At 35.7% G+C, this 15110-nt stretch overlaps 1 protein-coding gene across 2 annotated transcripts; it reads left to right on the top strand.

Annotated features, from left to right (window-relative positions):
- Positions 1–4719: 4719 nt before the first annotated feature.
- Positions 4720–13780, top strand: LOC112519091 (putative RING-type E3 ubiquitin transferase C3H69). Of its 2 annotated transcripts, XR_003069902.1 has the most exons (8): positions 4720–4845; positions 5493–5580; positions 5690–6459; positions 9683–9752; positions 12026–12114; positions 12206–12263; positions 13349–13430; positions 13511–13780. XR_003069902.1 is itself a non-coding variant. In XM_025127067.1 (7 exons), the coding sequence occupies exons 1-6, from the start codon at positions 4820–4822 to the stop codon at positions 12240–12242; spliced, it is 1080 nt and encodes a 359-aa protein (XP_024982835.1). In that variant the 5' UTR covers positions 4720–4819; the 3' UTR covers positions 12243–12263; positions 12569–13077. The 2 variants fall into 2 exon arrangements, 1 of the variants encoding a protein (XP_024982835.1); XM_025127067.1 differs by lacking the exons at positions 13349–13430; positions 13511–13780 and adding an exon at positions 12569–13077.
- Positions 13781–15110: the final 1330 nt, after the last annotated feature.

Here is a 15110-nt window from a genome sequence, read left to right on the forward strand (position 1 = left end):
ATAAACAAATCTCTTTGTTAAAAATCACTCTCTCGAGTCGATTCCCATATCATTCGAGTTGGCGTGTTCTTCATAGTTCATCTCTGAATATATCACACTTTGACACTTTTAACAAGTGACCAACCCGTCGGGAGTTACGTTTTGAAAAACATAAATGACAAGTCTCCTTGTCGACAACTTTCTCAAGTCTACCTCTTATATCATCCAAGTTGACGTGCTTAATGATGGCTTATCTCTAAGTCCATCGCACTTTAACACTTTCAAGTGATCAACCCGTCAAGAAGTGTGCTTGGTTTTATAAAAACTCGAATGAAACAATGGAACGTCGTTTACAAAACACTTAGCTACTTTCGTTTGGTTTGAAAATCTCACATTTCCGTCTCACACCCAAGCTATAAAAGCTTAGCTACTCATAACGGAAAGTAAAAAATAAATGACGGAAAATAAAGACATAAACGTAAATTGCTTAAAGTAAATGACAATAAAATAAATGACGGAAATGTAAATGACGATAAAATAAATGACGGGAATGTAAATAACGAGAATGTAAATTGCGGAAAATAAATGATGGAATGTAAATAGCGGAAATGTAAAAGACGAGAAAATAAATGACGGAAAATAAAAGACAAGAAAGTAAATAAAGAAAAAGATGAAGAACTTGAAGAACTTAATTAAAAACACCCTTGGAGAGGGTTTACAAAAGCTAGCAAATGAGAGGAAAATGGAAGAAAAGATGGAGTGATGGATGATCAAAGAGGGAACCCAAAGCCTTCCTTTTATACCCAAAGGAGGCACTAAAAGACAAAAAGACAAAACTTAAGGGCTAAGCTTCCTAAAACTAGTTATATAGTAAAAATAGAGGAACTAGAAAGTACATATTCCAAACAAGAGTTTAAATCTCATATTTTTAATCAAAACCCAGCTATCTACAACTGTCTTCCATTAACTCAAAAAGGCAACAGCTTAATCAATAAGTCCTCCAAAAAGCTATGCATGTATCAGGTCGATGCTGCTCCAATGCTGTAGCATCCTGCTGTTTAACAAAAACTCTCCATTAGCTTCTTCCTAGAGTATCAACAAGTCAACCACAATATTTAGCTTCATAATAACAAATGTATAAAGAAATAAATAAAAATGACTCAAAGTGAGAATGAAAAGAAATTATTATAACTAGAAAGACGTAAAAAGAGTGCTTTATGTGTTAAACTCTCAACACATATCACTAATCAACCATTGAGAAATAACTTTTGGCTGTAGTCTTTGCATTTGAAAATTTTAGATCTTACTTAATGGAAACCAAAGTCATTGTTCATATAGACCATGCTGCCATTAAGTATTTGATTTCTAAAAAGGATGCCAAGGTAAGGTTAATAAGTTGGGTGTTTTTGTTACAAGTGTTTGATATTGAAATAGTAGACAGGAAGGGAATAAAATAACCAAGTTGCTGATCACTTGTCAAGGTTAGAAAAAGGAGAGTCAAGTTCTGGTGAAACTAATGAAAAATTCCTAGATGAGCAACTCTTAATGCTGCAACATTCTAGAGCCATGGTTTGCAGATACTGCAAATTTCTTGGTTGTTAGGATCATACCACGAGAGTTAAATAAAAACCAAAGAAAAAAGTTACTTCGTAATGCAAAAAGTTATCTATGGAATGAACTCTTTTTGTTTAAATTAGGGGTTGACCAGATCCTTAAAAGGTGTATACCTCATGAGGATCTGCTTGCAGTGTTGTAGCATGGCAATGCTGCTACTGCATATGGTGGTCATTTTGATAGCCATAGAACTGCAACCAGGGTCCTACAATCTAGATTTTTTTGGCCTACCCTATTTCAAGATACTGATAGCTTTGTCAAAAGGTGCAATGAATGTCAGAGGGTTGGATCCATCTCCAAAAGACATGAAATACTCTCAAATGGCATTATTGAAGTTGAAATCTTTGATGTACGGGGCTTAAATTTTATATGACTATTTCCCATGTCTAGAAACTATAAATACATTTTGGTAGCTGTAGATTATGTATCTAAATGGGTAGAGACTACAACATGCCACACTAATGATGCAAAAACAGTGGTCAATTTTTCGTATAAGCATGTTTTCACAAGATTTGGTACTCCTAGAGCTATGATTAGTGATAAGGGTACCAATTTTGTAAATAACATGATGGAATGAGTCCTTGAAAAATACTACATAAGCCATAGGATTGCTACTCCATATAGGACTGCCTATAAAACCCTAACTGGAATGTCTCTCTATAAACTAGTTTTGGAAAAAACTTTTCACTTACCACTAGAACTTGAACACAAAACTTTTGGGGCTTTTGAAAGTGCTTAATATATGTGTGAGAGAAGAAAGCATTTGATTATTAACATTTTCTAATGACTTTATCATCATTAGTCCTAAACCTCTATTCAAAATACCTTCATTGAACCTTAGTTAGTTTGTAACCACTATGCTCTCAATTCCCCTTAGTTCGGTTTCTTCCCAACTAAAAACCCATGATTGATTCTACTACAGTTACCAACCTGCTTCCAAAAATAACTTTTCTGATTTTACAAAAGAAGTCAGCTAGTTTACTATGGGTCGCAGGGACATTCATAACCAAATCCATAACAGGGAGAGTTAAATCCAAAGCTAAGAAAGAAGAGGGCAAAACAAAGCCTGCTTAAACGATTGAGAGAAGATGAATTGTGAGAAAGAAAACAACATAAATCGAATCAATGAAAGTTTCTAGGTCAAGTGTTGTTGAAACAATCAAGGGAAAATCAGTGGCTAGGTCTTCTTCGACCAAGAAGCTTCCATTGAAGAAGCTGCAAATAAGGGGTAATGATCAAGGTACAACCCAACACTCTACCACCTAAGCCTCTTCCCATTATGTTTCCTCATGTTCTTTAAGCCATAAATCCCTCAATATTGATATCAACAAAGAACCCTCATCTCCTACCATGATGAACACCAAATCTTACTACTTGGTGGTTGTTTCCCATTACCCCCAAGCCTACAAACCAATAAGCATTCTGCTTATAACTCTGAAGCCCTAGCCATTCCTGTTATCAAATCCAACCCAACAATTTCTCATGTCCTATATGAAGCATTCCATGCTATTGCCTTTGTTTAGAAGAATCAACCACTCTCATACTTTAGAAAGTTGTAAGTACGCAGTGGTAAATTGTAAACTTTAATTTCAAGATATTATGCATTAATAAGCAAATACTTAAGGTTTAATAAGTTATTTTCAAGATTTTTTTGCCTAGTATTTGATGATGTAGTAGAAATATAAATACAAATATATAAATGTATTGCCATATTTTCTATATATGTAGAACTATATATAGGTTGGGTTCCGATGAAAAAAGAAGTTATTGTGAGAAGCATAAGAAGAGATCTCCACTCTTGGATCAATCCTAATTGAATGTCAACGCTAATGAGGTGCACCGAGATGCATCAGATCAATCCCCTTAATAAAGTGCAATTCATAGCTAGACATGAGATTAAAAGTGATCCAGGGTTTAAATCTCTTCTTACGCTTCTTACCGTAACTTCCCTTCTCGCACGATCCTTCACTCTATATTTAATAGTTTTCTTTTAAAATTAAAATATCAATATTGAGTCCCATTTAGGCATCAAATTTTCAAAAAAGGAAAGCGATAAAACATAACAGACAAGACAAGAGAAATTAGATTTATGTGCCAAAACATGAACAACTCTATTAGCTTGTCACCTAGCAAATCAAATAGAGGAATAGTCTTGTTGAAAGAGCAAAATACTACATCTTGAAATAGTATCCCCAAAATCAATATGTTATCCCCTGAAAAATGTATATCATCTACAACTTATTTGACATCTGATTCGAAATCACCATCTGAAAACCAAATTCACCTATCCATGCCATATTTAATAAGTACAAGAGCTTCACTATCCTTAACTAATGAAACCCACCCATGATAGATGTTTGGGCAACCATTAATTTATCATTAGTTCACAAAACACAACCAATCATGCAATAGAAATATATCGAACATGGTAGCATTTATGTGGCACTTGACAAAATTCAAAGGAGGCTTATGCCATAACGCACAAGGAGCAGAAGTCGCAACACATAGCATATGAGACTTCAATTTTGTGGCCTATGCACCGTTTGAGAAGTTGCCACTAAACTATTACCACAATATAACATATCTCAACCTCTAAACGGTCTAGATGATCATAAAGAAGATTTGTAATACGAAAGACATGAAACCAAAGCAAAGAAGAAAAGTTATGGAAAATCACCAACTTTATCAAGGTTTTCAATAATCAATTTCCAACGACCTTCCTCCCTCAAAACCAGCTTTGTGAATGGACAATCAACAAACAAATGTCGCATATTATTCGAAGTACCATCACAAAAGACACAACTACAAGACAACGTGAACGAGATTATTGTTTTAACTTTATCTGACAACACATCATGAATTGCTCTGCGTGGAAGACTTCTGATCTTACAAGGAACGTCAAGTTCTATGGCTTCGTTTAATGTAAAATGGTGAAAATTAGGCTCCGACACCTTTGTAGCAAGAAGATAACCGTTTTAACCGACATACGATAGTTGATATTTAATACCACCGTTACAATAGAATGAAAAGTCAAAAGGAGGGAAACTAGACATTGACACATAGTCAAAGGTTGATTTTGTAATTTAGTTGTAATCATCCCCAAAGGTTGCCTTTGAGGGGAGGTTTGGATGTAGAAATCCTCAAGAAACACAAACTCATTTTCGTTTAACCCTAAAAAAACACATCCGCCGATGAAGATTATTGAAAGGTGAAAATTTTCTACATCATGTCTTTGCCGGGAAATCGGACCAGGTATTTTTGATTGCGATTCCTCATCTATCTAATTCGTTTTCTGCTTTAATTTTCCTTTTGCTCATCTATCTCGATTTCTGTTTGCGCTTACAAATTGACGAATTACACGGTTTCTGACGAGTCTTTTCATGGCCCTTTCGAGTTTTTTGGGTATATGAACCAGCTCCTTTGTGATTACTATGCTTGATTAGGCTATTCTTGGTTATTCAGCTGAGTTTGTGTTTCCTATTTTTCTCTTCTCATGATGAGCAAAAATTAGAAACTTGATGGTGGTTTTTTTGTTCACTTTGAGGTATGTAAAGCCTGGATTCTGAACTATCATTGACGGACATATTAGCATAGGAAGAATTTGTTTCTATGCGTTTGTAACAGATTATGCGTGACTTGGAATTGCTAGCTTAATTATTTCTCGCGTTTTTCTTGAACAATCCATCAAGTAGGAGATTAGGAGCGGTAACAAGGCATATTTCAGGCTTAGTATTTACTTCATTCATTCTTTTAGCGTAAGAAGCTTGACTAAGTTGGGTATGAGTAACATTGCGTGGCTGGGGGCTAAGGTGAAATATAAGTTTACCATTTTATGCCACTTCTGTCTGGACAAGGCTATCGGATTTTGTTTGAAGTTTGACTTTCTTTCTTTTTTCCAGGGTGCTCTGCAAGTTCTTTGCTCATGGAGCATGCCTGAAAGGGGAGCATTGTGAGTTCTCACATGACTGGAAGGACCCGGCCAATAACGTACAATTTCTATTACTTGTTTGCCCTCGCACCAAATGTTCGATTATTTCGTAATAGATCTTGATCCTTAGCACTCGTTGTGGCTGGTTGTTTGTTATACCATTAACAGGTGTGCACCTTTTATCAAAAAGGAGCTTGTGCATATGGTAGCCGTTGCAGATATGACCATGTTAAGGTCTCTCAACGGCAAACTTCTGCATCGTCATCCGCATATCCTTACCAATTTGCTGATTCGGAATCTGTTAATGCATCTTCGGCATCTGCAACTGCAGTGCCAGGTGTGATTGGGGAGCTTTCTGCTTCAAGTAGACCTTATATATCTCCTGCAAAACCTGCATGGGGTGAAGGTTCTGGGCAGGATGATTTGTTAAATGATGTTATTGGGCAATCAAGGAGTACTAATCCCGCAGACATTGTGATGTGTTCATTTGCTGCTGCTGGTAGTTGTCCTCGTGGAGAAAATTGCCCTCATGTCCATGGGGATTTATGCCCTACATGCAGAAAACAATGCTTGCACCCCTTCAGACCAGATGAGAGGGAGGAACATAAAAAAAGTTGCGAGAAGAAGCATAAGCATCTTGAGGCGTTAAAACACAGTCAAGAAATAGAATGCAGTGTTTGCCTTGAACGTGTACTTTCAAAGCCAACAGCAGCTGAGCGGAAGTTTGGGTTGCTATCAGAATGTGATCATCCGTTTTGTATATCATGCATCAGGAATTGGCGCAGTAGTTCCCCAACATCTGGAATGGATGTGAATTCTGCTTTAAGGTCCTGCCCCATATGTAGGAAACTTTCGTACTTCGTTATTCCTAGTGTGATTTGGTATGCAACAAAAGATGAGAAGCAGGAAATTGTAGATAGCTACAAAGCAAGACTCAGGTATAGTTGTCTGACCATCATTATATATCTATTCCGAATTATATCTTGTCATATTTAAATTAGTTCTTTCTACATCAGAAGTGTCAGATTATGGATCCCATGCCTGCAGCTGTGCTTGTTTGGTGTAAGGTTGTGTGGGTGAAAATCTATCTCGTTCTATCACACACAGACCACCAAACCTTGTGTTAATGGTGTTATTTTGTGTAACTTTTGTAACACTCTAGTGGTTGAATTTTCCATTGCACTATGAACATAGTTATTTGCTGTGTTCATAGGGTGGAAAAAGAATGTTTTCCTGGGATATAAAGGATATTTAGTGTATGCTAAGGATTGAGACTAAGGTGCTGGAATATAAAAATGGTTCTGTTCCAATAAATTTAATTATATGTCTTGTGGGAAGATACAGTATGCATAGGTTGTTTGTTGATCTAGAAAATGCATCTAGTGGCAAGGGAAGTGATGTAGTAGACTCTTGATAGGAAAGTTCCTATAATCTATGCAAATGTGATTAAGCATATCTATGATGATAAAGTAACAAACATGAAAGCATGTGATTGTTAGTATAGGATTACATTGGTGGTAAGTGTCAAGTCCTTGTCCTCTTTCTGAATGACATAAAGGACATATATGATATACACTATACCATGGCTTATGCTTTTCACCAATGATATCATGTTGACAAAGATGCAACATGCAAGTATAGAGGACAGGAGCACTTTGGAATTTGAAGATTTTAGATCAAGCCAAAATGAAAAATGGTAAATGAAATGCAACTTTAACGGTGTCAATAGGGAGTCAGAAGATACGTAAAACTTAAAACATTTTAGAAGACTTGGTTTGGTCGGAAAGGTCCATTGAATATGAAAGGCAAGCTTTGTAGGGCAACAATATGATCTGCTTCCATTTGTTGGTAAATTTTTGGGTCGCTAAAAGGCAACATGTACACATGTTAAGTGTAGCATAAATGCAAATATAGAGATGGACGTGTCACCAGTGATGGATAGAATTAAAATGAAATGTATCTGGAAAAAGTTGGGGTGGTGATGTTCAATGAGAAGCTGAGGCCACACCNGATAGAATTAAAATGAAATGTATCTGGAAAAAGTTGGGGTGGTGATGTTCAATGAGAAGCTGAGGCCACACCACCTGAGGAGGTTTGGTGATCGTCAATATGTCTTGATTAGAAGCTTAAGACTTGTATCAAGACGTTGTTATGAGAGGTAGGTTGGCCAAGAGTAATATTGGCCTATTGGGGATGGTAGTGAACAAAGATTTCACCTAATGGATTATGCCAAAGGAGTTGGCCTTAGATAGGAGCATGTGGAGGGAGCCATTAATTTCTTAAGATCCTAGGTTTGCCTTCTTATGCATTTTATTTTGTCTGGCTGCTCAACAGTTCCTTTTGTTTCTTTACTCCCACCTGTACTCAGTTGGGATAAAAGGACTTGTTGTTCGTGATTCTTTGTGAACTAGCTCTTTAAGACACATATCCCCATCTTTCTTATTTTACTGCCATTTGTGTATCTAGGGCTAATGAGTTAATAATGCATATGGACCGCACACCATTTATTACTAGGGATCACATATCTGCTGTTGCTTTCCTTCGTGATCTTTTGTTTATAGACGGTTCTGAGCTTATATTACTTATGAAACATATTTGTCATTTATCCATAGACATATGAGCTACTACTTGTGCTACCAATGTTACCAGTTCAGTTGGAACTTGAAAGACCTAAATTTTTGATGGCTCTGGCCCTCTGGTTTATGGGCTATCTGAGTATCGTATAGAATTAATATTGGACATGCATGATGCATGTTTATATGCAGTTTTAAGGTTTGGACCGAACATCTTGTGTAATCTGGATTTCATAGTTGTAAGGTTCTGATAGTTAACCTAAAGCCAGAGGTTGGAATAAAAATGGTAACCATCAAGAAGCTGGTTGGCCAACATTAAAATTGGGAGCCTATATGCCTTTCCATCAAAATGTATGCTAATAAATAAGAAAGTCACTGAATAATATGTTTCGTCATTCAGTGCAAAAAAAAAATCCTACTTTAATCCATTTAAAACCATGTTTGACAGCATTTTGCAAACAGAACTGTCAAACAGACTTAGGGTTTCATTTTTTGAAGCTAGCATCTCTTACTCATACACAAATTCTGCCATTAATAATTTTAACTTAAATGAAAATTAGTTATATGATGAGAAATCGAGCTTTTTGTTAAGCAAGTGTTTCAACTGTAGACTATCATACCTCTGCCCTTGACCTATTTAGATTAAACCATTAGATGGTAATTAAATGGTTTAAAAGAACACGCTCTGCCATGATTCTCTAGGGTCTCTAAGAGCTTAACCATAATGGATGGACCTATTTTTGTTGTCCTGAAAGGTGTTCCAGAGAACTATAGGTGCACTTGATGACCATTTTGTTATTCTATATATGATTCCCTAGTTCCCGCTTTCATCATTGATGGCTGATGCCAATCCATTTGTGCACTCTACATGTGTTCCTAATATTACAGTTTATTTTGCCACAAAGAGTCGTCTAGAATTAATGCTATGCCTGAACAACATTAGCCAGTGTTTTGACCTCATTACTGAACTTAATAACAGCTTGCAATTGATGACTGAAACGTGTGCACTTCACAATGTGATGTGATTTCCCTCACCACATTTCATTGGTTCATTCCAATTTCCAAGGATGCGGGTAGAATAGAAGGTCAATATGTTACAGATTCTATTGGGCCTTAGCTGCCCCTGTCTGCAATGTCTAACAGGTGTGCCAGGAACAACTTCTGAAGATGTCTGTTCCACGATTGTCCAACTAACATGTTTGTCAAAATATTTACCCCGCCTGAACACAAGCTGTTTTTGATTTTTGCATTAGTAAGCATGATGACTCTAACTCACAAAGATCATGAGGTCTTTGGGATTGGAGGTCTCTCACATGGCTAAGCTAATTTGGACTATCATTGCTTGTGCAAGAAGGTTATTAGCTTTTCTTTTATTAGCTTTTGTAATACTATGATGCATGGTCATCGTAATTCCTCTGTGTTGATTATAATTTGAACTTTTCTTTTGTTTGTATGCTGAAAGTGTTGTTCACATGTCTATGTGGAAGAAACATTGTGATGACTTTGTTGTAACTCGTAAGCATGTCCTTTTAGTTCAATAGTGTGTTTCATGATTTTTTGTTTAATTATCAACTACCTTCTCTCGCAGGTCTATTGACTGCAGGCACTTTGACTTTGGAAATGGGGCGTGCCCATTTGGAACGAGTTGTTTTTACAAGGTAAGTGCAAATTTAACTGTTGATCTACAATGTTATGTATCACTTTGTGCAATATAAGGATGGGAATAGTGATTATATCATTGTTTTGGCTTATTTTGCTGTATTGGAACATATTATTGATACTGTAGTTCTAATTAGGTTCATGATCTAGTCCATCATTCCATTTTCTAGATAAGTGCTTCCATGAGTATTGGAGGGTGAGAGGTCCTAAATTCTCGTGCCTTACAAGTGAAAATAAGAGATTATTTAATGCTCTTGAACCAAGATGGTATAACAACATTCATTCTCGAGCCATCCTTGTCCTTTTATGTTCCGTGGTTTGATGTCGTTCAAGGTTTTCCTTACTTTAGGAAACTTTTCTCTGTTTATCAACATAACTACAAAATTTAGCGTATAGTTCTGTACTTTCGTCTTGGCACGACACTGCCATGGAATACACATGCCTTTAATGTTATTTTGTCACATCAACTGATGCATTTGCTTTAGCTTGGCCCTTGCAAAGTCACTGGTTGGATGACTTTGTTGCTTTTGCAGTTGTAGACCACTTGCACTAATTTCATTCAACAGAAACTTCAGTTTTTTCTTTTTCTCGTATATGCGTTCTATTGTTAGAAAACAATTTTGCAAATCTCATGTCACCTGGTCTAACTCTTTCCTTTGTAAACTTTCCCATCAACCAAAGTCTTGTAATGAGCATATATGAATTTTGTCCTTTCAACCAGAAAGTTGAAATTTGGAAGCTTGTTTAAATGGAAAAAAACATAGGTAACTACTTTAGATAATGTTAAAAGGTTAAAAGTTAATAGCATCCCTATTTTTTCAAGAATGAGATTAAGGGTATGCATTTGAGATGATGACAAAAAGGTATTTGGTCTCTTTTTCGACAACATTCTCGCTGCTGCCATGTTAGTCAATGCATCGTCGGTCACTAATTGGACAACATTTTGAGGTCCCAATTTCTCAATCTGTTTGTCAACATAGTTACCAATGTATTTTGTCCAATATGCTCAAATTGAACTTTCAATGGACGATAAGGAATATGTTCTGGCTTTCTAGTTCACACACATTCATGATGCTTTTTTTTCCAATCCAAATTTAAGGGACAATTGATGGCAATTTATCCTTTAATTGAAGGAACAAAACTATAAAGACTTTCTAATTCAGAGTCTTTTGTGTTTGGTGTTGCCTTCTTTTTTTTAAATGTTAGTATATAACATATTAACATATCGACTTTGCTTCAGTTTTACAAAGTTTGGCTTTGTAACTGCTCTACCCTTAATTGCCAACCTGTGGCGGCTAGGAGGCAGCTTAGATTGACTTCTACAAACTCGCGTAGTCATCTATAAGATGGGCCTCTGAATGTACAGGGAAAAGAGACAGGTACCAAGGTCACTAGGAGGTAGAGGTTGATCTAAGTTAACATGTGAGGAAATAGTAGCAAAGAGAGATAAGTGGAGTAGTTGTTATGTTCTGACCCGCTATCAGGCCAAGCATATTGATGTGAGCACTTTTCTCGGTTCTAATAGTGGCATTATGCATGGTAGATGTCAGTGATATAAAATATAAAGCTCTGATGGTGTGAATCTGGAAGGAATGGAGACTAATATGGATGATGACATAGAAGGTGACACCAGTGATGTTCAGCTGGCCAATGCAATAATTGCCGACGAGACATTAACTTTTCTATTAAGCATCCTTGATTTGCAAATGGGAGCATAAAGTGGAGAGCCAGAGTGATGAAAGTCTATAGGAGGAACATAGTGATGGCAATCAAATGAGAGGGATATAGGGTACTTTGAATTTTTGAGAAGCTATAGTATAGCAGTTTCTACTTCAGTGATGTTTCTGGATGAGCTGGCTTTTGAGAACATATGAAACCATAACTTTCAGATTATGTAAAAGAAGAGATTTGTTTTTTGTATGATGATTTTAGTTTGTTTTCATGAAGTAGTATCTCTCAGCCAAAGTGAGGTTTATCTGGCACAGTTTTGGATGGATTACTTCTGCATAATTTATGTGGTTAGGTGTCGGTCCTGTTACATTAATCTCTAATTCTGCTTGCGTGAATGGTAAATTTCTGATATGATGGTAGCAGGTACAAACATTAATTAAGAGGTGGTGCAATTGCGCATTAGGTTTACAGTTCTAATTGCATGTTCTTGGTTGTTTTTCTGTGATGTTCTCTTCAGCAATGTACTTTACTTTGAGGTCTTGCTCCAGTTATCTTAATTAACATAGAAAGTTTTTGGTCATGTCTTCCATTTTATTAACAGCATGCATACCGTGATGGTCGTCTAGAAGAAGTGGTTTTGCGTCATCTTGGGGATGAAGATGGACAGACTGTAATTGCTAAAGATATTAGGTTTTACAAATTTTCCTTTTGCATTATTGAATAAATTTGGTCAGTTTTCTGTTTATTTCAACCTACTCACAGATATCAATAATGTCTACAGGCTGTCAGACTTCCTCAACCGAATGCGCATAAGGTGAAAAATGCTGTCTAACTTCCAGGTTAGTTTTTGTTAGGCTTCTGTGGGATTAAATCAATGATTTTTGCTCAAGTTTGTGCATCTAACTTGCATCTTTTTGTGGTCTGATATGTTAACTCAAACTTGTGATGTTGCATTTGTTTGTGGTTCATCTGAGTTTAGTATATATGCTCTAGTAAAGTCGTAGAATTGAATATCATTATATGAAAGTATCGACCAAAAGTAAAGCAAAGTTATGGTGGAACTCAATTTGAGTATCATGAAAATGATATTCATGCTTATTTACCTGCTTAATTGTTTTGATTTGACATGTTACGCGTAATTCAGGGTCTCTCTCCCCCTCTCGTGGCATTCTGGACGTGGATTGCTTGCTAAAGGAAGTTTGCCATACTATTTTCCTGTTTCACCCTTTTGTTACTAAAGAACAGAGATTTCAACCAACACTACAGTTAGACTTGTCTGTTTATATTTTTGAAAAACTATTCTTTTCTCTTGTCAAATTCCTTTTATTGGCAATATAATAATTTTTGCTAAAAGTAATTTGAACATAGGCCAACATGGCGTCCACGAATGCTAACTAAATTCGATTGATTGTAGTTTAAGCATTTACTTGCTTGCATAAAATTATGGGAGATTGTATGAGAAAACAAGTACCTTCCATAAGGACAGTGGCAGAACATGGTCATCGTAATTGGGGGTGCCAAGAAATAGCATTATAACTAAAAGTAAGAATGCGAAAAGGTTCACATAGGTAAGTCTCAAACATGAAACATTCCCATTATTAGCATTATTCCCGAACCAACTGAGCTAAGAGGCCAAGATGTCATATTACGCTTTCTTTGTACTTTTACACCTACCCCTCCCCTGCTGCCCCTTTTCCCATCCTCTGTGCATGGTGGGGGTGGGGAGGACTGTCTCCATTGTCTTCTGCTCCTGCATAAGGAGTATGTGTACGAATCTTGGTGTGTTTGCATGCAATTGTCGTATTTTTGGTAGATGACAAACTGCTGAAAGGCATAAATTACTGGGGTACACGATCATCTAGTTTTTAATTTTTGATGCATGCTGCTGCTATATTCATTGAAGTTGAGTGTGTATAATGTGCAGGATATTTGGTGTAGCTAGGTATGCCCCATCACAAAACGCTTTCCTCTTTAGGTGTTAGTGTCGCTCTACAGATATTCTTCAGGTATTATACGGTTTTTCTTCGTTTTGTTCCTAAAAGATTTGCGTTTCCGTTAATCTGAAAGGCAGAATGTTTTGTTTCAGATGGTTGATTGATGAGGTGGGGGATATGGGGCATGCTTAGAAAGGTATTTAAGAATAAGTTGCACCTGATATATATAAAATATATACTATTTTTTGAGGATAAAGGAAGTGTATGTTGAATTAAGTGATAAATGGTAAGTTAAAAAAAACTTGTATGGAACATAAGTGAAAGGGTTGAAATGTGTTCCAATTTGTATGTGTTGGGGAGTGTACATGGTTTTGAGTTTTCTGTTTTTGTTGTTTGTGTCAATAAATGATATGTTTTTTTAAGTAACTTGTGTACAGTTTCATATATACATATAGAGACAGAATCATCAGTTCTGTAATCTTTAAACCCTACTTCTAATTTCCGGTTTTCGTCTCCCGCCCTTTAGCTTTCTTTGTTCGTTTTCAGTTTCCGTTTTCAATAAATCGTGAAGGATAGATACAATAATTGTACATGTGAGAAGGGTGTTTGAAAATTTGCATGTTAGGTTCCTCTGAATCGGAATCGGAATCGGAGAAAGGAAAAGAGTGGATAGGACATTTTGCATTGAAATATAGAGGGAGGATGATGGAGCATCTGGGTATAAATTCTCAAAAATTTCACAAAGGTTTCTTTAGTTTGCAATTGCATCACTCAAATCAATTGCATAAGACAAAATCTCTAAGGGGTTGTTCGTTTACTTCTTAATAGTTCCATTAAGAAGCAACTTTTGAATCGTTAAGAGGGGAATCTTGTTTGACAAAAAAAATCTGTCTCTTAATGGTTTTAAAACCCTCTGAATGATTTTGTATCATGGGCCTCCCTTAACCATTATGCGTCATAATTTCATTGTAAACAATTATCAAACAATTATATTTTTTTTTGTACTATATCATGAGAGCTTATTAATCATTTTGCACCAAACCATTCAGGAATTGTCATAACATCTTTTAACAAAGATGCTTTTTATTGGGTTTTGTACAACCTTTCCCTTTTGGTTTTTGTATTTTAACAACGTTGATGTAGCGTTTGACATGTAAACAAGACTATTGAGTTTTGTTGCGCCATATCCTATTCAGTTATATGTATCAAACTTGTCCTTTAACGAATAAGAAGAACTTAACATTTAACTTTTTACACATTTTCTAATGAATCAAAACTAATAAAGTCATCTTTTATTTGATACCCACAACAAACTATCAACTCTGTTGTTATTTGATTATTCAATAGCAATGGAATTAATGGTTCAGATTTAACGTAAAAGTGATCACATAATAATGAAATTATGTTTTGGTAACATAAAATTTGACATGATACATGATTTAATAAGAATACGTACATAATATATTATATTATTCTATGACGTATCAAAATCGAAATAGAAAGTCAGATTTTGATGCAACAAAAAATAAAAGAAATAGAAAACATATGAAATCTAAAAAATGGTACACAAACTTATTAATTATCGTGTGAATGAGGCGATGACTCATAGTGGTAAGACTTAAATTATTTCGGTGATTGTATAAAATACTTATTATAATTTAAAATTAAACACAAATCTATATATATATTAAAGAAGAAACCACATGTAATGATGTGGCCTCTTCTCAAAACAAGAAAATGTTTTATCTTTTT

This window comes from Cynara cardunculus (assembly GCF_001531365.2).
Source record: "Cynara cardunculus var. scolymus isolate 2C chromosome LG 10, CcrdV1, whole genome shotgun sequence".
Taxonomy (NCBI): domain Eukaryota; kingdom Viridiplantae; phylum Streptophyta; class Magnoliopsida; order Asterales; family Asteraceae; genus Cynara; species Cynara cardunculus.

What these genes read in the sequence shown, in the direction of transcription:
- LOC112519091 (XM_025127067.1), top strand. Translation starts at nt 4,820, where the DNA reads ATGTCTTTGCCGGGAAATCGGACCAG. An exon ending in TTGCCGGGAAATCGGACCAG is followed by an intron (nt 4,846 to 5,492) that starts GTATTTTTGATT and finishes TCTTTTTTCCAG; the next exon opens with GGTGCTCTGCAAGTTCTTTG. An exon ending in AGCTACAAAGCAAGACTCAG is followed by an intron (nt 6,460 to 9,682) that starts GTATAGTTGTCT and finishes CTTCTCTCGCAG; the next exon opens with GTCTATTGACTGCAGGCACT.